Source organism: Betta splendens, chromosome 6, assembly GCF_900634795.4.
Source record: "Betta splendens chromosome 6, fBetSpl5.4, whole genome shotgun sequence".
In the NCBI taxonomy this organism is placed as follows: Eukaryota; Metazoa; Chordata; class Actinopteri; order Anabantiformes; family Osphronemidae; genus Betta; species Betta splendens.
The window spans coordinates 9450979-9477515 of NC_040886.2; the positions used below are offsets into that span (position 1 = coordinate 9450979).

Below are 26537 nucleotides of genomic sequence, written 5' to 3' on the forward strand. Positions count from 1 at the left end.
ACGCGATGGCCACTCAACACACGTGACCTTGTTTCAACAGCCACCCAGCTTCAGGGAGGTTTCTACATTATTCAAATTCAATGATTTGAAGCCTCTTGGCCCCTTCACAACATTAGTTGTATGCTTGGAACAAAGTACTGAGACGCGTCAGATGAGGACAGGTGTGTTGGAAGACTTTGACATCAAAGTATTTACTGACCCGTCCATCATTGAGGTCACAGAGACCTTTAAAAGGTCTTCAGGGCATCAACCATTATCAACCAGTGTGTGTTTTTCCAGTGCTGAACGTACATTATTGATTTAGTTCTCTATATCTGCAACAGAGTTAAGCACTCGCATGCACGTCAGCCCAAACACCTGGGCTTACGTCACGTGTCCAAAGATGCCTCCATAAAGTGTTATAAAATGTTGTAGATGAAAAGAACAAAGTCTTTTCTTGTATTGTGTAGTAATAAATGACACTTTTGACAGGGACCGTGCTGGTAGGAGTGCGACTGTATGTGTATGTGTAAGATTTGTCTATCACAGTTTAGACATTATAGGCTATAAATTTGGCCAATTTTGCTTATGCCACAGAATACATTTAAAACGTTTAAAAACAGGGAGTAAAAAGAGAAGGAGTGGAAATAAATTATTACTTATTTAAATTATATCTTTCATTATATAGGAGAATTGGAGTGTTAATATTAACAGCATGTGTTTCTTCGAGTCATTGATTCAACAGAACACAGAAAACCTACAGTTTGAATAGATGGCTTTATTTAACTGATGATTTTAAACCGGTAGTTTTAGCTACATACACATAGTTACTTCAGTCTAAACTAGTACCAGTACATACCACTACTATACTATACATGCAATCATTATAATTTTAAAATGAACATCTTTCTGTTGCAGCTGTTGAGGAATTAACACAAAACTCTACCCTTCTTTTATTTAACACGGACTAATAGAAACACATTTAATATGATGCAATGCCAGTTATATCCACACCTTTGTGCCGTAGAGTAGGAAAACACTGGACATCACAAAATATGCAGTTATGAACACAATTACTCGTATTCATATTCTTATTCACTTTATCCATTCAAGGGGCATTTGACCTGACTTCATGGCAGGGACTGTTGGAGGAAGCTGGAGAACCCTCACAGAATAGTGACAATAGTGCAAATCACTACACACTCTGAAGTCCATGTATTGTGTCGGAGTTGACTGTAAAGGTGAAAAGATTAGCTTATAGAGTTCATAAAGGTATGAACACGACCTTGGGGTCATCACTGATTCTTAATTAATATTATTATTAAATGTATTTCATACTACAAATAACTGAATAGTGTTAGTGTTACATATATTTGACCAAACATTAGCTAAATTCTCGAACTCAACATTCTGCTCTATTTATTCCTTAGAGGCTGCCATGATCATGGGTCCAACAGAAACCACAACATGTGGCTTAGGCTTCATCTGGTCGTTGTTGCTGAGGTGTCTCCCTACACACACACACACACACACACACACACACACACACACACACACACACACACACACACACACACGATCAGATGAGATGATCATGTGATTTATGAAATCCAGAAAGTCTGAAGATTATGAATTGACTTCTTACTTTTCCTGGCGCATGTTGGCTCACACGAGTTGCCTGGTCCAGCCGTGCACACGGCTGTACTGCAGTGAATGTACACCTGAAAAAAAAAACAGAGATGTTGGCAGAGCGGCACGAAAAAATATTTTGCTGCAGTCATTTTGTATCTGTTGAGGTGTTCATTACGTTTTCCTGCAGTGGAGCTTGAGATGTGGGGTCCACAAAAGTAAACATTTGGAAAATGAAACGCCTGTAATGAGTTGGGAAGTCCACACCAGAGGAGGGGCCGACTGGAACCAGCGTGCTCAGGTACTGATCATTCTGATACGGACACCTGAATGGGGAGAGAATAAATTTAAAGGCAATGACAATATAAAGGAAGTCTGGTGATATATCAACATGATCTATTGATTTCTTTACCTTGATGTGGAAGCTATGGATTTCAAAAGATTCAAAAGACATCAGTAATAGTTACCCATTTGTCAGAATGTCCCACTGGGGCAAACTGTGAGGGATGGGAGTTGTGGTCGTCCAACAACGACCAAGTGTCAGGATGAGGTTAGGGTCAGTCTTTTGAGTTAGCCGAACCTCCACGTACACAGGGTCCCTCAGTACTTTGGTGATGGGATAGTCTGTATCCGCATAGAAGGAGTTGTAGGCCACGTCCACTGTGAGAGCAGAGTCAGTGTTTAACATCAGATCTGATCTGATCAAGGTAGAAACATAAATACTAAAAGAGGATACGATGATACAAGCACAGCACTGCGTCCACGCTGACTTCCACTTACCTTCATTACAACCCTTTGTGGTGCAGTGACCGTTAGCCAGCCTCAGCTGTACTGTAATGGGTCCCAGAGCAGCAACTGGCAGAGGAGGCTGATTTGATCCCAACACCTCTGCAATCACAGTTTCAACAGCAGAGCCGATGTACCTACACTGGAAGATCAGTCTGAAACGAAAAGGTTTACATGATGTTTTCATTTTGATACTCAAATATACTTTATGCTATATAAAATGGATGACCTACTCATAAGTGGTGTCTCTGGTGATGGATCCGTACGGCCCAGCTGCCACTTCATACAAGGAAGACATCTTGTTTACATAGGTTATAATACCAGGCTCCTCCTACAATCAAGGCAAAAAATGGCAAGTGAACTAAAAATCGGTCAAACGTCCTTATTACTGTTGTAAAGTACAGAAAATCGCTGTCTTACTGTTACAGTGGTTCCACAGGCAGTAACGGGAAATTGGTAAATGGCAAAGCCCAAATTAGAGTCAACATTTGTACAGCCTACTCCTCCTCCCAAGAGCGAGATGGTTTCAAGGTTAATGTTTGGCAAAGTGGCATCTCTAGCTACAACCACAATGAACTGGGCGTCTTTGGTGCACTGAACTGTCACTAGAAGAACAAATACAGACGTTGATAGATTAGATGATTAGACATTACTTACCACGGAATACAGTATGTAAGAAGATTATATATCGTCTTGAGTTAACATGCTCCTGTTTGCTATCTTAGCGTAGGATGTTTGCATTTACATTTAACAGCTACAGTAGCAGCTTAACATAAAACAGAACTACATTAATAATGATAATAGTGTAATTTCAAAGAAACCAACTGGATGTAGGTTTCTTCACCTTAATGACTTGAAAATCAAAGACAAATAAACTATAGTCTACTAACATTCCTTTGCAATACAATTTATTCCTTGGTAATGTTCCTCTAGTGACAAAACATTTTTAACAATTTAAAATAGGAAAACTAAAATTCATCAAAAATTGAACAAAGAAACTTACCTGCTTTTCCATAGTAGCACTGCTGGCCATCAAAGCAGCAGCTAATGGCAGTACAGGCATCTGCAGTGATGCCTGGAACTCCACATGGGACTCTTAGGTTCTGTGCTACAGCACAACTCTGAACATTAGGTTGCTGCGGAGGAGGGATCGTGGGATTGAGAGGTGGCTGTGGCTGAGGTGGTGTAGGACCCACGGGGGCTGGTGGAGGACCTACGGGGGGTGGTTGAGGAACTACGGGGGGTGGTGGATAGGGTGGTTGTGGACCTACGGGGGGTGGTTGAGGACCTACGGGGGGTGGTGGATAAGGTGGTTGTGGACCTACGGGGGGTGGTTGAGGACCTACGGGGGGTGGTGGATAAGGTGGTTGAGGACCTACGGGGGGTTGTTGAGGACCTACGGGGGGTGGTGGATAGGGTGGTTGAGGACCTACGGGGGGTGGTTGAGGACCTACGGGGGGTGGTGGATAGGGTGGTTGAGGACCTACGGGGGGTGGTTGAGGACCTACGGGGGGTGGTGGATAGGGTGGTTGAGGACCTACGGGGGGTGGTTGAGGACCTACGGGGGGTGGTGGATAGGGTGGTTGAGGACCTACGGGGGGTGGTGGATAGGGTGGTTGAGGACCTACGGGGGGTGGTTGAGGACCTACGGGGGGTGGTTGAGGACCTACGGGGGGTGGTGGGGGGCCTACGGGGGGTGGTGGGGGACCTACGGGGGGTGGTGGATAGGGTGGTTGAGGACCTGGGGGGGGTGGTTGAGGAAAGTAAGGGTTATAGGGCTGTTGGGGACCTGGGGGGGGTGGTTGAGGAAAGTAAGGGTTATAGGGCTGTTGAGGACCTACGCCAGGTGGTTGAAGAGGATAAGAGCCGGGCGGCGGCCAAATAGGAGGTTGAAGACCCTGTTGCGTGGTCTGGTAGCCTTGCCATTGTTGATCCCAGTTGGAATGAGGATGAGATTCCACATATGTAGGATAGATAGGCACATATATTTCTGGATAAGGTATCTCGTCAGATTCCATACCATACCCCTGGTTATTTGTTGTTCGGGGAGCAGGTTCAGGATGTCCCCCTGGAAAGAGTTTCGACCTCCCCGGTGGATAAAAACTCCTTGGACTGGTTTGTCGACGATTCCGCCTGGCCTTGACGTCTCCCTCTGTTCCAGCTAAGCAGCTTAGCACTGTGAGTGCCACTAAAGCCGCGACCCTCCACAGTTTTCCCATGGCTTCACAGCAGTCTGACCTGGTCGGTCCCCAGCTGTATCGCTGTGTGTTGTCACATTTATATGTGAAGGTTTGACCTATTGGGCTTGATGTGATCGCCACCAATCAAGGCTTCACATCTTTCAAAAAACACCTAAAGTTTGCATCACGTAATGTTTTCAACGTTACATTATGTGACTCTGATAAGCTAAGCTGGGCAGCTTTACAAGACTAACTGTCTGACTGAACAGGAGATAACATATCCAATCAGATCAGGTTGGTCGGATGACAATTTGACCTTTTTTATTTGTAAGTCCAACATTTGGGTCACAAAAGCCTTTTTAAAGGTCCTTCTGCCCTCAAACTATATATTTGTCACCAAATGTTTATTTTGTTGGTGCATAGTGTACAAGACTCAACTTTGTTTTGAGCACCTACAGTACATCATGTACTTCCTTTGTGCTGTACATTTATAAGAAGATGACCTATTAGATGTTGGAGGAAGAGTAGGAGACATTTTATAAATAAATTAAATAATCTGTTCAGATGCAGCAAACATTTTGTTGTAGTGAGACCTAATTTCTCTAATTCCACAGTTTAACTTCAGATCAGGGAAGGAAAGTGCCCTAAAAAGTGCCCTACTGGGTAATCTATGTATTATTTATTCCATGCAATGATGTTTTGTCTAAAAACATTTCTGAATCAATACTTTCTTTCACCATAGTTCTCTTTCACAGAAAAGCTTTTTTAAAGACCCACTAATCTTCCCAAGGACTGGTATTAGTTGCTGAATGCGCCTAATTTCAGTTAAACTTCCAAAACTTTTGATTAAAACAAGATAACATGTTTGCTAAATAAGCATTTTTTTCACATTTCTTAAGTTAAAATAAAGTTTAGTTTCTCTGTCGCATAGTCCACAATTATTTTGTTGTTAAAAATAATTTTGCTGAACTATATTTAATGTTAAATTACTATTTAAGTTGTTCTGTCCTTGACTCTGTCCATAAATAACCCTAACCCTAAACTTAGACATAAAAGAAGAATGTGCAGTATGGTACAACTCCAGACTCAACCACATCTTAACATCTCTTGACACAGATAATTTTAAAATATGTTGTCAATCAGGTTAATGTTTAGGAAAAAAATTCTTCATGCTGAAATTCTAAATAGAGCATATACTTTGTACTTTAACTTAAGGTATATGAAGTATATGAAGTGCAGTTCTTAAACAGTTTGTGTACTTCTGTCACCTTTCATTTAAAACTAAGCGACAAAACAACAAAAATCCATAAAAGTTCATGCAATTCATACTGCAGTATTTCTGTTTGACCATGCTGAGATGCAATTGCTCCTCTACAAGCAGAAACAATAACATATAATATTAGTTAATTAATATAGTATTATTATACTATAATAGTGATATTAATTATATACATTTAATTTTATATTTTTAGAAAATGCATTATGTGTTATAGCCAACCTTTTAATAAATGTTTAGTTTAGACTTTATTTATTTCATTTTTATTTTAGCATTTTACATACTATTCATAGTTCCAGTAATACTTTCCTTTATAACGTCATTAAAATGCTATCTCATATTTCTTTTAATTATGTCTCTGCGGTCTTTTTGTTGTAATAACGTTTAATTTAGGGCTGGTTGTCCTTTAAGCAACGCCTCCTCAGCGGCCTACATTTCCCACAATACCCAGCGCGCTAATTCTCCATTAGTCTTAGCGTCCGCACAGCGAAGGGATGTGCGGGTCCTGCCGAGGCACAAGACTTAACGGGGAGCTGTTTACTGGCGGACATGTCGCTGTCGTCCGCACAGAGCCACGACGCGACGAGCCGCAGGAGGAGGCCGCCGGAACATCCCCACGGTGAGCAGCCGAGGCCGCCACCGTCAAAATGTGCAAACTTTATGCGTAACCAGCTGACTGCGTCCCTAACAGCATCACAGGGTCCATTTTAACGGCGGGCCGGTGTGTGCGCGCGGCGGCGCTCTTCGGTTTAATATTACAACTGTCCAAACTTATGGATGCCACTAATGCAATTAGTATTTTCATGTTCTCACGCATGTAATCAGAAATTAATGCGAAGAGCAGATTCTCTTATTAAATAAGATTTAACCAGGAAATGTCAGATTTTTACCTCATAACTTGTTTGTTAGATAAACAATATTCTTGACGTGTTGTGTCAACATTTATTTTCATTTAATACTTTAATAATTTGCCACAGAACAGATTTAAATTGAACATAGAATAGGTACATTACAAGGTGTACTATTAGTAAATAGGTTCATGGATTTTTTTCCCCTAGAAAATAAGATTAAAAAAACCAAACAAACCCAAAACAGAACCTCTTTTGTTACAGAGAACATTCTGTAACTAAGGCCCTGTTTTGTGACTGTACCACCACCAGCGCTTTGTGGTGTGTCTTAACTCAGTGTATTTGAGGAAGGAAAGATCCAAACAGAAAAGAGGAAACAAAACAAGACCTAACCTCAAAGTGGCAAAAATGTTAACTAATAAAAAAGGGACGTCGTATCAAAGCTCACCCTCTTGTTCTGTGATGCTAGTGGTTTTTCAATTGCTGTGAATTTTAAAGGCTTCAAGAAGCGACAAACCGTAGAAATGAATCAGTTTATTGTCGTGTCTGGGTTCATCATACAGTAAAAAGCCTCATTTGTGATAGATGTTAATATAAAACAGCTGTGCTCCCAGGTTCTTGAAGTGTGTGTGTTCATGATCGGTATAAAAATTAAGTGTTATCTTTTGCATAATTAGTCCCTCACTTGTTGCAGATGCTCAGTGGGAACGTGATCCCGAGGCAGGTGACAGACACGATCCATGTGGAGATCAACAGTATAACTCGACAGACAGCTGCGCTCCGTCTACGCTTCACTCCACGTGTCCCACGCTGTGCACGACAAAATGCATGTCGACACACAAATGTGAGGCGCGACTTGAATTTGACCTTTTACGATGCCCCTTTTTTTAAACGTTGGCTGACTTTCATCTTTCCTCCAGGTCTGAGCCACGATTCTTTCGACGACAGCCGGGACGAGAGCCAGAGCAGGAGAACGATCCGAGCTGAGAATGAAGTGGAGGCCAACAAACTGGTCAACAACTACAGGGTAGGAGGCCTCGGCGTCTGGGGCTGCGGGCGAGGGTGGATGAAGTTCAGCAGCCTAAATACGTCGTGTGTGCGTGTGTCAGTTTGGCTTTAGGAAATGGAAGAGCCACGTCACAGAGCGGCCGTTCGCAGAGAGGTCGGAGGTCGTGAAGGAGCTCTACTCTGAGCTCAACGTCGTCCGAGCACGTCCAGGTACCGGCTGCTGTCGCTGTGGGGGCTGTGGGCGGCTAAACCGATGCTTTCACTGTTTCTGTCTCTGTGTCAGTGCGTCTGGTCACGTGTGGAAACGTCCTGTACGTCTTCCTCTTCGCCTGGTGGGTCGCTCTGGCGTACTTCCTGGTCGGGACGCTCATGTACGTCACCGTCGCCGCCGCGCCGTACGGTGGGTGAGATGATTGACAGGAGGTGCTGTGCGCTCATTGCATTATACCATTAAATTCCATTGTCACTCATTGTTTTTTTCTCTTTGCGCGTTCAGGCAGGCTTTGCTGGAAGTTGTCCTGCTACTTCCTGTGGCCCTTTGGCAACGCAGTCCACGAGGTAGTGTTCCTTTAGTTTTTCCTAGCCACTGAAAATAGGAACGCACACAGCAAATCTCATAGCGGCTCCAACGTCTCACAAACCTGTGGCCAGAAAAGCGGAAGCCTCGTTTTTCTCAACACCTGCCGTTGCAGCAGAGGATGCGGATGTCATGTCGTATGTGCGTGTCTCCAGTTAGGGAACACGCTGAGGAGGTGCTGCGAGCAGGCGCCACGCTGCGAGTGCACTGAGGAGGAGAACTCGCCGGCGCTGCTGCCTCCGCCCACGGAGGAGCTGCTCCCAGAGGCGACGGGTCGACCCACGCGCGCGCCCTACTGGGTAAGCCCCGCCCCCCCGGCGTGACCCCCCACCCCCCGCTGCACACGCTCAGCTGACCTGGGCTTGTTCCTGCAGCGGCGCCTCTCCACCTACGTGTGGCTGATGCTGGGGTATCCTCCCCTGGCCGTCGTTCACGCCCTCGCCTGCTTCCTCTCCTGGATCCTGGTTTTCACCATCCCCGTTTCCAGGATGAACGCGCGGACCGCCGGCGTCATTCTCCTCCTGCCGCCCGAGGACGTTTGCGTGTCCACCTGCTCCCAGACCAAGGCGAGAGAGAGAGATAATCACAGCCGATGAGCCGCACACGCACACACACACACACACACACACACACACACACACACACACACACACACACACACACACACACACACACACACAGAGAACCGGCTTTGTCTGATTCTCGTGCCCATTTTCAGGATCGAGGCTACGAGACCCGAGCGCTGCTGTGCTGCTACCACGCTGCAAACCTCTACTACTACAAATACACCGTTGATGGGATCAACGTGTTTGCCGTCAATATCCTTTAAGCGTGAAGCGTGTGTTTGTCAGTCTCCTATAAATACCTGCTGCCATCTTTGACTCCCGCCTCAGACCTCCTCCCTCTGGTAATAGTCTCGCTGGTAGTTGGATACGTTGACAGAGACAACCTGTACGCCAGCTCTGAGGTGAAGTTTGCCATAGCGATCTGCTCCATCATCCCCCTGTCCTATTACATTGGCATGGGCATCGCCAGGTGAGATCTGCTACTCACAACCCAGTAATGAGCCCGTCAGAAGTATCTCACCGCTATCCGCTCGTTTGGATTCCTTTTCTTTTGCAGCATTTCGGCCCAGAGCAACTTTGCCGTGGGCGCCGTGGTGAACGCCACATTCGGCTCCATCACCGAGTTGACGTTCTACATCACGGCCCTGATCAGAGGACACAAGGCGGCGAATCCGTGTCTGCAGGAGGTGGTCAAAGCGGCCTTGACCGGCACGTTGCTCGGGTGCATCCTGTTTATTCCCGTGAGTCAAGGAGTAAAGGGAGAAAAGCATTAGTGAGGCCAGTTGTTACGAAGATAAAAAAAAAACAGTGAGGGTCATGGTCTTTCTCTCAGGGCATCTGCATGATAATCGGAGGCCTGAGACACAGCGAGCAAAGGTTCAACAGTCGCTCTACAGGAGTCAGCTCTGCGCTGCTGTTCATCTCTGTAGGAGGTAAGAATTCAGGCTTACTCTCATGCAACTGAACTTTTATTTTTACATTTTACATCCAGACGAGCCCGTCTGTGTGAATCGCCCACAGAGCCTGTTCACTGTAACACAAAAGCACGGCCGGAGTCCTTTAACATGGTCCCATGACCTGTCACTCGCAGGTGTGTTCGCCCCCACCCTGTTCTCCAAGGCTTACGGGAGCCTGGTGTGCGACGCCTGCACCAACTCCACGGGCAACGTCAGCGGGCCGTTCATCTGCCACAACTGCCACTACGATGTGGTCAGCATCCCGAGCAGCACAATGTGAGGAGCACGGAACCTTCAGCTCCTCCAAGTCTCACGTTTTGTTTGTTCTTCCACAGAACAACGGCACACTGTTCCACAGCCACGTGGAGTAAGCGACTAGTTTTGTTCTTGCATGAGATGTAGTTGTTGTAATTGGAACCTGTTTCATCATCACATGGTGGTTTGTGTGTTTCCTGCCTCTCTTTAGGCCCCTGGTGTACACGGTCTCTGCCCTCCTGCCGGTCGCTTACATCATCGGTCTGATATTCACCCTGAAGACACACTCCCACATTTATAACATCCATGTTGGCGAAGAACAGGGTATCAGTCACTATTATGAATGCAGTACAGAGAGGGGGAGGGGTCACGTCACCAGCTCTGCAGCATCCGCCTCTCGTCCTCTGTCTCTGTGCAGTGACTGGACACCACGGGGCCGTCGTCCACTGGTCCCGGTGGAGGTCTCTGGTCATCCTCGTCGTGGCCACCGTGCTCATGTCTGCCTGTGCCGATCTCGTCACTGAGCACATCCAGCCCATACTGAACCAACCCAACGTGTCCCTGGTGAGAATGTGCACATCCACATACTCAGACAGGCGTCATGTGTTAGTTTTGTCCTGCCGTACTAATTTATTTATTTTTTGTTATATTTAGTACTTTATTAGTGTGACAGTTCTTGCGATGGTGCCTGAGATTCCAGAGATTGTTAATGGGATTCAGTTTGCGCTCCAAAACAACATCAGTCTCAGGTAAGTCTTTATTCGAAAAGATGCTGAGAAATGTAAAGTGATCTGCATCTAAATAATGTGCTGTTTCCAGCTTAGAGGTGGGAAGCTGCATCGCCGTCCAGGTCTGCATGCTACAGATTCCAATACTGGTTTTGTTCAACGCCTTCTATGTAAGGGACCCTCCTCCTCTTGTCATTCATTTATTCATGCCTGTGGTTTCACACCTTTAAACCATCCAACGCTGCCTGCTTCACGCAGGACGTGGGATTTGTGCTGCTCTTCAGCGACGTGCACCTGTGGGCCAGCATCTTCAGCGTGGTTCTAGTTAACTACATCTTCATGGATGGGAAGTCTGACTATTTTCAGGGTAAGGTTAAATGTGGCTATGGTGTAGTAAGAATGTGAGTGAATTATATTTTCATGTATTTACTTATTTAGCCTGTTTAAGTATCGTTGCTGAAGCTGGAAAATCATCTCAACAAGTCTTAATTAGAGTACATATTATTAGATTATCATTATTTAGTAGCGTACGCTTAGACTAATATAGCTGCTATCCAGTGTGCTGAACGTCCCATCACATATGTCCCAGTGACTGTAAATCAAAGCAGTGTTGTGTGTTTGTTCCTTTCAGGTACGGCACTGGTGGTTGTCTACTTTATCCTTTTAGCGCTGTACTACTTTGCTCCATCTCCTGCTGGCTGTTGAGCACGAGACCGGGATTGAAAATCTAAGCTTTTAATTTATGACTTTATTAATTTAAGATTAAAAGATTAAACTTAAATGTTGATCTCAGGTAGAAACTTTGACACTGTACAAAAACATCAACCCTGTAAGTGTGAATTGTGCAGTTTGGAAGCTTGTAACCGCTCTGTAAGAAACGTGTGGTCTTTTTAAAATATGGTGACGCAGACAAATCTATATTTTATCAATGCAAATGTTTATCTGCACTAACATTTAACTTTAAAGGTACTGTCCTATTATTTTTGTACACTCCAAGTCCAAAACATTAAAAAAGGTTTATAGGAGACATTTGTTAAAATATAAAGTGCATAAGAACAAAGAACATCAATACCAGTAATAATATTAATGTATGTCATTGCAAAGTAATGAAAAACTGACTGCCTGTGGTTTTATTGTTTGTACAGACAGAACTTATAAAACATTTCGTTTATTACAGCCATTCTTGTGTTTTGAGGAGACATTCGCCTTTGTGTAAAGTGACATGCACAATTCTGTCATGCAAAGGAAACAATTTACATTTTGTTACCAATAAAATGGGCAAATAAACACCACAAGCATAAGCAATGTCTGAGCAAATACAGTAGGTTCTGAAAAGGACAGATCCACAGAAGTGGCCATTTATCATGCAGTAACATTTAGTGGAGTTTTATTTCATACTTTAGTAAAACAGTTATAGTAAAATAAAATGCTGCAAAAATATTTAATTCAAATTCAAACAAAAAAGGCAAACTTGGGACTTGATAAAAGCATCTGGGAGTATTGCAGCAGTATTTTTAAGATCTAGAGATGAAGATCTGTTTTCATCTAAACGTAGATGAAAGCAAACTTAAATCTAATTTTACTGACATGACAGCCTCTCAACATATTATAATGAATGTTTGTGGAGCTTTACAGATCACAGTACTTACAACTTAACATTCTGAATATTCGTAACACTAGTTTAAAAAACACAAATAGTTTAGGCTTAAAGTGAAAACTGAAGGGTGAAAAAGACCTACTCTGCTACAGCAGCACAGTGATTGAATAAATATTTAAGTGGATTTAAGTTAATGAAATAGTTAGTCTGAACAGTTAACCAACAGAGGGCTCATGTGAAAAGCACCAGGTAAATCGTGTGTGTTGGGGGGAGGGGGGTACACATATCATGGCATAAACAAATAATATAGAGAAAGAGAGAAATATATATAAAACCAAAGTGACATTTTTGAAAATCAAGAAGGCACTGAATGAAGAAAAAAAGCTTGAGGACCACTGTGTGGAAATGATGTCAGTCTTATTGAAGTAGAGGCACAGGAAGATTCACAGTGATGCCATGATAACGATGTTTAAAGCAGGCTTCTGGCTTCTGACCTGATCACGAGGCCCAATGTGACCAGGAAGGGGGACAGTTTGAAATGTAGAGGTAACTATGCAGCATGCAGTTTGAAAACAGTTGAATCTAAATCATGAGCACTGCCACAGTTTTCAGCCTTTTTTGGGAAACTGGCTGATTTTTAAAGTGAAAGGCGACTAATTATAACGCCTGACACTGTTGGTGAAGCGACAGCACATCACTTCATCATCAGAGTTTCAGCTTCTGAAAAGAAATGTAACAATGTAGCATATAAAAACATTCATTTTTATGGCAGAGAAGTGGTCTTCAGAACATTTAAGTGTTCCTATCCACACTTCATACATTTCTGTGAAAATTAGATAAAAAAAACTGTGTGCACTATAGAGATAACAAGAATAGGACAAGACTCCTCTGAGAAAGCAGAAATCAGCACAGACTTCTGATGGAAATGTGCAAACTCAAATCTGACACGTTCACGTACAGAAAAAAAAGTAAAACATTGCACTTAAAACTTGAAATGCACGTAAAACTAAAGTTCTAAAAGGCTTTCAAAGTATTTTATAAGAATCAGACCTTGTCCTTTAAGAACGTTTAGCGTAGTTATCAGTGACTCTAGTTCCTGCTCTTTCATCACAGTACCTCTTCTCTCAGTCTATTTGAGCCGTTGAATTAGTGTATGCGTGAGTCCCAGGCTGAGCAGCTGAAGGGTGGACAGCTGGGATAAGTGAGGGAACATTTTCAGCAGTTTTTCCCAGGTCATTTCCAAGAGGCTGGGCACCACCAACCAAACCTTGTACAAAGAGGCAGTCCTTCGATTGCCAGACATGTTGACAACACCGCCATGGACATACATACAACCAGCCTGAAGGACAGAAGCACGACAGGAAATTAGAGTTGCGATAGTCAGCTCATTGAATCGTTTGCTCGATAATCCGCAACTGATTCAAGGATTAGACATCTTCAAATACACACAAAATTCCATCAGCATTTAATTTAGTGCAGAATCCACAATCTGCAGTGAAAGTCAGATTTGTGATGTTTACTAACCGGAGTGACTGTAGCACAGTGGAAGTAGGCTGGTTCTGGCATGACGGCAGGTAGCTTGGTCCACTGAAAAGTCTGCAGATTGATCTTCCACAGATCGGAAAGAATCATCTCTCCATTATAACCTCCACATATAAACACCTCTGCAAGTAAAAACAACACAATGTGGTTTAAAAAACCCCATCTATGTCCATACAGTATGTTGTTTAAAATGTTCCTCACCATCTTTGACCTGCACACAGCTGTGACAGCGGCGTGCAGCTGGATATCCTGTCATGACAAGGACAAATATCAAAAACTGAATGACATGGTTGATTAATTGATTATTAAACTTTAAAATGGATGACAAACCTATTTTTCCATGTGGTTTCGTGACTATTTCCTCCCAGTAATTGGTCTCCAGATTATATGCATGAATCTGATCAAGACAGATATTATTAAATGGATAAAAAGAGTAAGTTACATCCCATTTTGATGTAATATTCAATAATATTTTAAATAATATAAATAATATTCTTTTTCACCTTGTCCAGGGGATATGATGTCCAGGACGTTCCACCTCCTAAAATATATATTCTCTGTCCATCATGAGCCAACTCATGTCTGTACCTGTAAAGTTTTGTGTTCATTGTCATATTATTTTGAAGATTCAGTAGAAGTCTGACATGCTGTAGCACATGTAGTAATGTCTGTGCTGACCAACCTTTCCTCTGGTAGATCGGAGGGGGCGTTGTTGGGTTTAAGATGAGTCCACTCTCTGGTGGTCAGGTCCAGCCGGTGCAGGTCAGTGCTGTAAAGGTAGCCTGTTGTCCCTCCAAACACATAGAGGTAGCCATTTATGATGACCATTGCCTAAAAATAGAGAATAAGATTAGATGTCTCTGACACTGGCATATTTAATAGCAGAAGATGGGAGATGCACAACACAACAGCTGAGCTAAACTTTGAAAGCACACACACACACACACACACACACACACACACACACACACACACACACACACACACACACACACACACACACACACACACACAACACCATTACCTGTCCATAGATCTTGTTGGGTTTCTTTCCTCGGCAGTTGAGCAAGTTCCACCGCTTGTACTGAACGTTGCATACGTGAACGTCATTCCCATTGTTTTCACCAAATGGAATCCCAGTGCCGCCAAAGACAAGCAAATTGTTGCCATGTAAAACAGCTAAAAGAAAGATATCGACACAAACATATTGCAGCTGAATTGGCTTGGCTCTAGGTGACAATATGCAGTGATGAAACTGAGCTAAGAGTGTCCAGTCCAATGTAATGGAAAAATTGTGCCTTTGTGCTTTTTCTTATGGGAAATTTCCACCACACCAGTCACTGTTCTGATATTTTTCTCAGGGATGTCTGTAGTCCTTACCAGACATGGAGGCTAATTCTGTGGGCATGTAACCCTCTGTGCGCACTAGTTGCCACGTGGCTGTAGCAAAATGAAACCGCCAAAGCTCCCGAAAAAGAGGGTAGTCTTCATTCTCCGACCCGCCTGCCTCCTCAAAGTCTGGGTTGTAGCCTCCAAACACATACAGGTTGGTGCTGTCTGCAACACAGCGATGTCCACTCCGGGCTGGAGGAATGCAGTGTCCTTTGGAAGGAATAAGGTAAAGACAGGAATTACTCTTTGAGTGGGAGATTAAAGACGGTGGTGGAGATCTGTGCTCACCTTCTCTAAGAAACCTGTTGGGGATCCGCAGGTTAGGGCATGATGGGGAGAAGATGCGTCGAGCCTGAAGCCATCTTACCCGCTTCTTTGAGCCTGTGAGTCACCAAACAGAGGGAACCAGTGATGCATCAACTAATGAAGGTCCATAACCAAACTAATCTATACCAGGTATTAAGGCCATACGTGCTGCTGTGCAGGAACCAGCAACGTGTCATGGTTGCACTGGATTTGTGTTATTAGAGGAAGCTATGTTTATAAAGCAGGGGGAGTAAACGTACTACATCTGCCTCCAGAACGCTGTGCATTCAGAACACAGCAGTGGTAAATGCAACTTATCAACTAATGCAGAGACCTGAACTCTTATGTGCTTCACTGCCATTTGCCCCTCTCGTCTCCTTGTCGACCACATGCACGTTTTCCTTATGTGTTATTTTACATTACATAAATAATAGCGCTGCGGGTGGCTGCTTTGACCTCATATGCACACATCTGTTTTTGCTAGCTTCCGTAGCATCGTTAGCTAACCTCGGCCTATGTGCTGCGGCGTTGATACAACAAAGCCAGCACGACCAACGCACAGAGCACACAGTTAAACGAGCTTCCCGGTACACACGGAGAACCAACACATGACCTTTAGGTTCACGGTTTCCTGAATCGAGCTTATGCAGCGGAGTTGTGTTTACAAACCTGAGTCCCGGATGGAGGGCCTCCACGATAACTTCTCAAACTCATTGAGCTGCCTAAAGGTTCCGTTATGCTCGTCTGACGACATTTTAGCGGGAAACCACAGCGGGTTTAGACCTGGACCAGGACGAAGACCCGCTTCAGTTTAACCTGGCGTATTAGCATTAGTGTGCTAGCTAGCTGCAGTTTTCAAACCAAAAACACACACACACACACGCGCGCACGCACACACCACAGCTGCTGCATGCAGCGTCACAGACAGCTGGCCTCGACCAGCCAATCAGAATTCTGCATTCATGATGCGTTCCATCACCCACGGAAAAAAAGACTTACAGGCCAAGCATTTGAAACCAACAATTTGGAGACAAAAACTGTTCAAATATGACCACACAGAAAAGCTTCACATTCGTTATGTGGTCACCAACAGACAAAACACTACACTTCTCATGGTGCTGGTTGCTTGAATGCATTTATTGTCTCGTTAAAAATGCAGGGTCAGAAAGTAAGCACATTTATATTGTGCCCATCAGGGCCAATCTGGAAAATGTGTTTGATTGTGTTTGTCAGATACTAGACAATTGTTGCATTGGTTCTCGGGTTAGTGTTGTTTTTTTATTGAATCTAAGTGTCCTATCTTTGTTGTTTTAGAACCTGATGGCTAATGTGACTGCTTCTTTTTACCTCGTCAGCATTTTTGAGCAGTGCCATGTTTAGAGACAGACTATTTTAGTCCAGCCCACTGCTGGGGTGCCCTAAAATCAAGTAACTTTCAAGGGAGGAGAGGCTCTAATATTGTATATTATAATATTTTAGAAGTATTATATATAAATATTATACATACCCTGTTAATTTTTGTCATATTTCAACAATTTCACTGTATACAAATAATATAAACATGTAAACTGAAGCAAAATGATGATCTTAATCCTTATAGACTGACATATATACATAAAATATAGTAAGAAAAACACTGTGGGAGCTCTATTCTGAGAAGCCGCAGGTCAAGAGGGAGAGTGTTGATCACTGGCTCCTGTGTTGAAGTGACCTTGTTGGGCAGACACTGCAGCACAAGTTGCTCCCTGTGGTTCAGGTCAAGCTGCATAGCCACTCTGCGTGAATGTGTGTGTGCGCAAATGGGTGAATGAGGAGCAGTGTCAAAGTGCTTTGACTACAAATAGGGTAGAAAGTCCAGGTCATATATCATTTAGTGTCACAGCAATATTATGTATGTAATGTTAATGTTTTCAATAAAATAGCACATAACAAAATATGTTGCTAAACAAATCCTCTATTTTCTCTGTGAGAAGGAAATTAAGCCTAAACAATGAGCTACAGCTGCGTTAATAAGATTACACCCTTGATTAGCATCAACATTTTGTTTCATCCAGTTGTCCAACCATATATTTTCAGGGGTCAGCACTTGATTAAGTATCTAATTAAAAACGATCAAGCAAATAACTTGCTAGATGTACATTTCATTCATGTTTTTGATTGTCATCGCAGCAGTGAATCACATCTGACTTTTTAAATCTTCCTGATGTCGTCTTTTTCAGTGCAAGGATGTGTAGATCTGTCAGTATTGTGCTTGCCTTTTGACGGTTTCTGACCTTCAACAAGAAGTGGTAGGAAAAGAAAATACTAAAGAACATAACATCAATTTTGAGCCATCAAACTTCAAATAATAAATGGACACTTTCAAGATTTGTTAGACATTTGTGTATGTGTAATAACTTGAATTGGTAATAGTCCAATTTATTTCCATTTTATTGTAGCATTATTAGGGGGGGTTGTCTTTCTGTTTTATTATTTGACATTTGCATTTTTTACTTAACTTCTGTGCACTTCTCTAATTTATGTAGTGTTTTTATACTCTGTTAACTGCATGTAGCTGTAACTATCTGTACATCTGTGTAATAAACAGCAGCAGTGACCACATTCTCCAACGTGACTATAAAGTTGAATTAAAGATCCTATGAAACGTGTCCCAATCTGAAATTGACCTTTATTAAAGAATAATTTAGTTGTTTGTTTTACAGGACTGCATGAGGAGTTATTGGCTCTGGTCATTAAGCCTCAACAGTTGTACCCTTGCAGTTATATTATAATAATCTATTCATTCAAACAGTGTGTAGCATAAGAGGTTAAAGCCTCATTAACCACTCACATTTACCACCGGTGGTCACTAAGTGCATGTGAAGAAAATTTATTTGGCCTCGTGTCTGTTTCAGCTTTTCAATGAGCTAATTTAATCGCAGATCTATGAATAATAAAAAAACAAACTATTTAAACTCTCGAAGTATCTTTAAGCGGTTTGAAAAAATCGGGTCAAAGTAGTGCATCTTGTAGTTAAACAATAGCTCCCATATGTGAAGAATAAAACACATACGGGTCGTTCCCTTGTATCAACAGGCAACAGCAGTGCGGTGCAGCTCTGCGTGGTGTATTTCTGTGCCTGAGCTCCTCCTCTCGTCAGGCTGGTCGCTGGAGGTTGATGTCAGCGGTAGAAAGTCTTCAGGACAGGACACAACTAGGTAGAGCTGGTCAGACACGAAGGATCCACTGAGAGGAGGAAAAGTGGGCGATGTTGCGGCTGGGAGCTTGTTTATGGACATTGTGGGGAGGCTGTTGATGCAGTCCTGTGGGCTCCTAGGTGTTTGCTAGACGAAAGGTTGAGGTAGCCTAATCGCCGCAGTATTTTTAGAACCCTTCTGAAAGGAATACAAACATGTCGTCTCCAAGTCCCGGCAAGAGGCGAATGGATACCGATGTGGTGAAACTGTATCCTTTCAGAACACAAACAAGCCGAAATGCAAATCAAACAGGCACAAGTGGTTTTATAACAACTGTCAGGTCTCTAACGTCCACCCGTTAACCTGCATCATTTGTTCCCGATGGATACTACAAGGATATCATCTGTGTGGCTGCTGCCCTTTGCGAGATGAAAATGTTTGTTAAAAACTTGGTGTTCGCCCCCGCGTAACGCCGGATTGTGCGATTCAACAAACGTTGTAGCGAGGAAGCTAACCGTAGCTATATTTAACGTTAACGCCAACGTTATGTGAACTCGTTTGCCTGTTAGCCAGCGTTGACTTGCTAACGCACTAGCAAAGCTCTGGTAGTTTGCATCAATCGAGAATAAGCGGCGGAATCTATCGCAATACAGCGATGCTGTTGCCTTTCTGTCGCTCACTGTGTGGGTTAGCTATGAACATTGTTAGCATTAGCTTGAAAGCGTTAACTTAGCTTGTTAGCCAGCTATGTGTGTTCCCAGCGGATTGACAACTCAACGTGAAAGGCTGTTGGTGACTTTTATATATTGCTGAAACACGTCTGTGAAAAGACAGGTGTACTTTGTCCTTATTTAGCTTCTAAGTTGATGTCAGCGTTGATGTAGCTGAGCGTGTAGCATGCTAGCACCAAGAAAGAGCGAATGAGGGTCGGTGAAGACTAAAAAGAAAATATTTGGCAAATTTCAATGGCAAACTCCGCAGCTAACTACAATACTTGACAGTATAGAACTGAGGAACCTGGTGTCGATATTTTCTTATTATTTTAATTGATTCCCTAAAACAAACGATCTTCTAAATTGAGGGTAAACAAAGCCCGAATTCTATTTATAGTAAATAAGTGTCGGTTAGTGGAGGTTGCCACACAGGATAGTCAGAAGTGTGAAGTAGAAATATTGCTTTACCTCAGTTTAAGAAAACAGATAAATGATGTGTTACTGTGTTCTAATTTAATAATTATTTTTTCCACAGTAATATTACTGTCTTTGGGATTGAATTTCGGCTGTTGTTGCGTTTTGCTGTGCTTTAAGCCGACTGGCTTAGTCCTCTGGTGTAATTATGATCTTCCTGTTGCCATTTATTTTCAGGCATCAATTAAAGTTTGCATGAAAATGTTTTGTGACAGCGTGAGCTGAATTGTTTTGTTTTTGTCCTGCAGCGAGATGCTGCCCTGTGATTGGTCAGGCTGTTACTATCCGGAACATGGCAGAGGGCGGAGCTTTACGCACAGCTGATCGAGGAACAACAAGCGTGCTGTCCGGGCACATGCGGGAATGGGGGGCTGGGAGCGTGCAGTTCACGGCAGGGACGGGGTTAAACGCGCACATTCCTCCTAAAGGGTGAAATTGTTGTGGTCCCTATAACATACAGCACTAAAAGCAACTGGGGTGTGTTTGATTAGTCGATTATCGCAAGCTCACAGTTTGTCATTTATTCTACGAAGTTTAAAGTTTTGAGTTTTCCTCAGTTTTTATAGATATTCTTCTACTGTTGTGCAGACAAAAGGAGGACTGTAATTTTTCAATTTACTTACAGTTCTAGTAGTCACCTTTGTGACAACTGCAATATATGCACTAATGTATACCACTTAGCCCTGACTGTAACCGAGTAACTTGTATTTTTTGATGGAATTTGGCTCATATTTAATTGTCATGTGAATTTTAAGGTGTTAGAAATCATGTTTTTTTTTAAACCTGAGTCATCCCGGGAGTTTGGAATGACTGTTGAGAAGTTAAGTTCATTCAGCTTGCTGACTTTTCTCTGTAGCGTTCTTGTTTTGGGTGCTGAGTAAGATTTGTCCCCAATTCCACCAGACCCCACTTTGTGCGTGTACATTTAAATAGTTAATACCACATAAACAGTGGTGATGTCATTCGAATGGTACTTTGTTTATTAAACAGATAAAGCTTGTGCTGTATTTTCACCTCAGGCATGATCTAAAATATACATTCACATCTCAGTAGCAAATGGACCACACAAAGAAAAACAACATAGTATTTTTTCTTTGTTTTTAAGATTTGTTTATGAAATATGGATGAGGGAAAAAATCTAAAAATAGGTTTAGAGAAATGTGTTTGTTTTTTGTCCTAATTTACATGCGAATTGACAAACCTACAAGCACAGGATAATGATTAATCAGACTGCACCGCAGGGTTTTGTCAAAATAAAGGTTTTCCCACAGTGTAGTCACTCTGGAGAGAGCTTTTGCTTGGGTTTCCATGGATCGCCCTAAGGGAAAGGCATATTTTCCCTTCAAGTCTGCCTCTACAAGGTTATATTTTTAGGACCTGTGGGATTGACCAACAGCTTTTTCATACCTTGGTTGTCATCGGTATATGTTTACTGCTAATTTTTGGCCTTACAGATACATAGCCAAGCCACCCAATGTTATTATTTGTTTGCTTAAATTAGCATGCTAGCGCTACCTTGGTGAGATGCTACAGATCAGGATGACATAAGGATTTATGACAAGATGATGAAACCGGGTGCAATAGTTTATGTGGTTTTGGCTTTTCTGGTTTCTCCATCTGTCACTGTGTCAGACTCGCAGTCACTGACTGAACACGCTCTACCTTTCCATGTTGCCGTTAACACAGTTGAGTCACTCTTCACTTATCACATGCTTTGATTATAATGCATCCCCACCCTAATCACCTTCCATCATCATCTTTCTGAGCTTAAGTCATTCAACACTAAGTAGACATGTGATGTTTTAGTTTTGACTTTGACAGTAACTACAGCTTGATTGATCTCACAGCTGTGGCTCACGATATTTGTCCTGTGTTTAACCTCTGCCCAGACGAGACAAGTGATTGCAGCCTGTTTTTGCTAAGATTTTCTGGAAAATGTGTTGTTTGAATTCTCTGTGTCCCGTGTGGTTTTGGTTTGGGCGTGCCTTTTCCTTAACAAAGCATCAGCATTGAAAGCAAGCACGAGGTCACCATCCTCAGTGGACTCAATGAGTTTGTGGTCAAGTTCCATGGGCCACCTGGAAGTAAGAGCATCCTAAAATACACAGATTTGAACTTCTATTCCTAAAAAACATTCACCTGTTTACTTAAAGAATTGTTATTCTTGCAGCATCGTCCCCTGTAGCATATTTAAACATTTATTTAACAGGCAACAGGGCAACTTCTATTTATCCAGTTTGTTTCCCAGTGGTGAGACATTTTCTACCACTTTAATAATACCTGAATGCTATGATGTTCACATTTATTATACAGGCACATCATTGTCACTGTGTCTTGCAATGTATTCCTTTTAAATTTGACAGTAAGTTTCCTCTACGCTATTTATGTTGTGTGTTTATTTTGCTAACCTATTGATTAACCATATTTCTTTAGCACCTTATGAAGGTGGTGTGTGGAAGGTACGGGTGGACCTGCCAGATAAATACCCGTTTAAATCCCCCTCTATAGGTACGAAAAAATTCCTACAATGTGTTGAGAATGAAAATAATAATGATTTGAATATCAGTAAATATTTTGAGTCCACTTCTTTTTTTGTTTACAGGTTTCATGAATAAAATTTTTCATCCCAACATTGATGAAGCGTAAGTGAAACAGTTCATTACTATATAGTGATTGATTTATATAATAATATAATATGAGAATACAAATACTTTCCTGTATTAATACTGCCTTGATTTTTAACAGTTTTTACTTTAGTATTTAACCTAGACTGTTGCTACTGCTCTGCTAGGCTCTTATTTTGAAGGTTTCTTTTGTTTTTCAGGTCAGGAACTGTGTGTTTAGATGTCATTAACCAAACATGGACTGCACTGTACGGTAAGTTACAGTCATAATTCTCATTTTATGTAGGTTTTACTCACCAGTTGCTTGGTTAAACTGATTTACATCCGTGAACAAAAACCCCAAACAAGCAGCTAAAAAGCTCTATTACTCGGCTTTAGGCAGAGTTTCAGTTTATCTTGGTTTAATCTGCTTACATGTCATTGATAATTGCTGCTTGAGGTCACGCTTGTTCATGTGAATGTCCTGAGGCTGACGAGAGTATAAACAGTCTGTTGTATACCTAAACCCTCCTCAGTTAGAGGCATTAACTTGTTCTCCACTCCACCTCACTGCTCCTAAAGCACAGGGTTCTCCTTTTATACTTAGTGAGTAATTCTTCAAAAGTCAGAAGTATTTGTTACTTAAAGCAAAAGAGCCAGACAGAGGTTATGAGATTGTATCACTGTAAAGAAACAACATACTGTAGTTTATTCGTTTTCTCGTTTGCTTTCCACAAGCCTTTTTGTTCATAGACATGTTGTGTACATGAAACCACTGACATGTGGTTGGTTCTTTGTGTGGGTGGTGAGACGCTGCTATGATGAGCACTCTGCACAGATACTAATCTTTACCTGGAATGACTAAACATGCAGATGGAGGAGCACAGCCTGTAACCTTGATGAATTTAGATTGCGTTGAAGTGGGAGCTCCTCCAGTTTCAGCCGTTAACTCATGTGCTGACTGATCTTTCTCCCCACATCCACTAGACCTCACCAACATCTTTGAGTCGTTCCTCCCTCAGCTGCTTGCCTACCCCAACCCCATCGACCCTCTGAACGGGGACGCAGCCGCCATGTACCTGCACCGGCCAGAGGATTACAAACACAAGATCAAAGGTAGCAAGCAGTGTGTGACTAGTAGATAAGTTAAAGAAACTGGATGATTATAATGTTATTTATGAGTATTTATAAGAAGGTGACTTTAATCCCTGTGTATATAATATTTTTTTAACTGCCAATCCGCTGAACCTGTCGGGGACGACAAGCTGGTTGACATTTGGCACCTTCCAAATAAACTGCGTGTGACAATGACTATGTCTGATCTGATCACAGTTACTGGTGGTACCTGCAGATGCGTGAGAGCACAGTGCTCCTCTCTCGCTGAGATGCTGTTGTCGCATAGAGTCAGTCACTCACGCTTCCCCCTTCTCTGTTTCAGAGTACATCCAAAAGTACGCCACAGAGGAGGCTCTGAAGGAGCAGGAGGAGCGAGGGGGCGACTCTTCTTCGGAGAGCTCCATGTCAGACTTTTCTGAGGACGAGGCTCAGGACATGGAGTTGTAGTAAAGGGGGACCCCCCCCACCTTACAACAGACTGTCATTTCTTAAAGAGCAGAAACTCAATACTATATTCATATTTAAACAAGACATTTTTTTACAGACAGCGACACAAGGATTTTTATTGCTACACGAGGATTTGCAGTGTGACATTGCATAACATTAACCCTTATTTAGGAATTCATGACCATCTGCCACCTCCCCCTCCTCTTCACCCTGACGCAGCCTGTTCAGATCAGAAGCAAAGTGCATCATTGGTTTGCTGGTGATCAGCACTGGTTCCAGCGGAGGCCTCCACGCTGCTTCACGGAGTCTGAACTGAGCAGTGAGACCAACACCAGCCCCGCCTCTGTATCTCCTTCCAATTTCACTGCACCAGGCACGTCTTCTCTGAGGACCACTGGATGTCGAGTCACTATTTCAGCGCAATCTTGACTTGGGAGTAGCGCGGATTCACCCTTTTTTTTATTATTTTGATTTTACACCGCTGCACCGAGGAGTTGTCATTATCTTCGACCTCAGAGCCGGTCGCGTGCATCAACCAATGCATCAACCATGACAACTTCACAACGTGTGTGTGTGTGTGTGTGTGTGTGTGTGTGTGTGTGTGTGTGTGTGTGTGTGTGTGTGTGTGTGTGTGTGTGTGTGTGTGTGTGTGTGTGTGTGTGTGTGTGTGTGTGTGTGTGTGTGTGTGTGTGTGTGTGTGTGTGTGTGAGAGAGAGAGAGAGAGAGAGAATGTAGTTCAGAAAGAATCATGGTGTAACTGGTGTTCTGACCTGTGATGCTCAGTGGAAGTGGGGGAAGAACAATCACAGTCCTGATCCTTTGCATCTTCAGCACCCTCCTCCTCCCCCTCTCCGTTCTAGGAAAGTGTTTGTCTGAGTATCTTGTATATTATGGCATGACACAGAAGTAAGTTTGTGTAGGTTTGTGTTGGAGCTGTAACGCTGTAGACCTGAAGAGGATGCCTGTACGCTGGGTGGGAGTTGGTGGGGATTATTTAGGTCCTTGTTGAATTATTAAACTTCTAATCTTCGCCTATTGCTTGTGTTGAACTATAATAGGTGTTTGACTTGCGTAGGGATAGTTAGTTTTTTGCGGGTGGTGAATCCTATCAATGTATGGTTTAATACTTATATTGCACATTAGTTTGAAGACTAATCGTCCTGTAACGATTAGGAGAATTAATGCATCTTCGTCCTTGGGATGAGTCTTTGTTGGATCCAATCCTACGAGGACACGTTCACCTCTGCTCCCTCTTCTTATGCAAACGTGTCCATTAAAGATCATTTTAGACAGAGGTGCGACTTGTTTCAGCTGTTTAACATTGTCGTATTTACTTTTGTCATCCTGTTGATGGCCGATTGTTTTCCTAATGGTGGGACCAAAAATGTAATGGCTGTACAAGCTCAGTTACACGTACATACACACAAAACCCAGATGGAAATTCCTCCTGCAACTGGATTTACACACAACTCACTTTGAAGATTAATTACTAATGTTCCTTGAAATGTTTAATTCAGACACAGCATTGTTTCTGCTTTTCATCTTTCTCATTGGACAGAATAACAGAAGTTCTCCTTTACCCCTTAAAATGTTGATGTGCCTCTAGCCCCTGTGTAAAGGATTGTTACTGTTGAAGTGAATAGAATCTCTTCCACATTGTTTAAGAGTAACATAGTCCAATGGCTCTAATTCGCCTTTCCACCAAATATATGTTGGTTTAGGTCTTAGGACAACATGAAACCACAGTTTTTTTTTCAAACTACTGTTCACTGTCCAGCCTTGTTGTCTGTTCTCATCTGGATTCACTAGTGTGTTTTATTAACAAGACATGTATTTTTGATGCCTATAATTAGTTTTGAAGATTTTTATTTCTCTTTTAAGCCCCATGTCCAAGATACGAGTTGAGATATCTCAGACTTTTTCAAAGGCAAAAAATGAATAAATGTGCTTCCCTTGTAAGTAGAAAACCAAAATAAAAAAACAAATTATATATGAATTACATTGAAATTATGACTGTGTTTTTGACTGAACGCTTTAGCGTTACTTTCACTGTACAGTTTTTACTCAATTTTTCTTAATTCACATTATTAGTCCCAATCATTTGAGAGTCGTGCTGATGTTAGATAGACGCGCGTCTTCTCTCTGTCCACAAGATGGCGCTCTTGTTTGAGTGTAAGTCCGTGATCTTTATCAGGGAGCCCTGCATGAAGAATTGTTTTAGATTAAGCTTCATTTATGTTGTTGTGTCTCTCTATTAATTATACAAACTATTTTTGTCATTCTTGATCAGCGCAGACGGTGTTGATATTTCTGATTAGTTAACATTAAGACCAAAACAAATAGTTAATAATAATTAGAAATTGAACTGTTTTGGCTCCTAGTT

The 26537-nt window shown here is 42.4% G+C and overlaps 4 protein-coding genes and 1 long non-coding RNA gene across 5 annotated transcripts; 3 read left to right on the forward strand and 2 right to left on the reverse strand.

The window, feature by feature from the left end:
- Positions 1–737: 737 nt before the first annotated feature.
- On the reverse strand, positions 738–4357 carry LOC114857325 (zona pellucida sperm-binding protein 1-like). Its single transcript, XM_055509829.1, has 10 exons — positions 4236–4357; positions 4065–4135; positions 3398–3736; positions 2815–2999; positions 2628–2725; positions 2389–2549; positions 2076–2268; positions 1787–1934; positions 1625–1700; positions 738–1490 (listed from the first exon to the last, which is right to left on the reverse strand). The coding sequence occupies exons 1-10, from the start codon at positions 4355–4357 to the stop codon at positions 1399–1401; spliced, it is 1485 nt and encodes a 494-aa protein (XP_055365804.1). The 3' UTR covers positions 738–1398.
- A 1952-nt stretch (positions 4358–6309) lies between these two features.
- cax2 (cation/H+ exchanger protein 2) lies at positions 6310–14085 on the forward strand. Its single transcript, XM_029154310.3, has 20 exons — positions 6310–6469; positions 7393–7542; positions 7619–7725; positions 7808–7916; positions 7990–8106; positions 8203–8264; positions 8439–8582; positions 8658–8849; positions 9002–9101; positions 9177–9318; positions 9406–9589; positions 9682–9781; positions 9940–10058; positions 10141–10172; positions 10272–10384; positions 10479–10624; positions 10715–10809; positions 10880–10958; positions 11047–11155; positions 11420–14085. Exons 1-20 carry the CDS (start codon positions 6400–6402, stop codon positions 11491–11493), a joined length of 2244 nt encoding a protein of 747 aa, XP_029010143.1. The 5' UTR covers positions 6310–6399; the 3' UTR covers positions 11494–14085.
- LOC114857643 (kelch domain-containing protein 10-like) lies at positions 11904–16556 on the reverse strand. Its single transcript, XM_029154311.3, has 10 exons — positions 16295–16556; positions 15608–15700; positions 15308–15529; positions 14952–15106; positions 14610–14758; positions 14431–14515; positions 14258–14324; positions 14129–14176; positions 13910–14049; positions 11904–13724 (listed from the first exon to the last, which is right to left on the reverse strand). The coding sequence occupies exons 1-10, from the start codon at positions 16377–16379 to the stop codon at positions 13515–13517; spliced, it is 1254 nt and encodes a 417-aa protein (XP_029010144.1). The 5' UTR covers positions 16380–16556; the 3' UTR covers positions 11904–13514.
- Positions 16557–18624: 2068 nt separating this feature from the next.
- LOC114857710 (ubiquitin-conjugating enzyme E2 H-like) lies at positions 18625–26150 on the forward strand. The gene is made up of 7 exons (XM_029154465.3): positions 18625–19069; positions 21996–22072; positions 22422–22496; positions 22591–22630; positions 22813–22865; positions 23579–23707; positions 24030–26150. Exons 1-7 carry the CDS (start codon positions 19017–19019, stop codon positions 24152–24154), a joined length of 552 nt encoding a protein of 183 aa, XP_029010298.1. The 5' UTR covers positions 18625–19016; the 3' UTR covers positions 24155–26150.
- On the forward strand, positions 19076–21872 carry LOC129604195 (uncharacterized). The gene is made up of 2 exons (XR_008694883.1): positions 19076–19237; positions 20237–21872. It is a non-coding gene; the product is annotated as an uncharacterized LOC129604195 (long non-coding RNA).
- Positions 26151–26537: the final 387 nt, after the last annotated feature.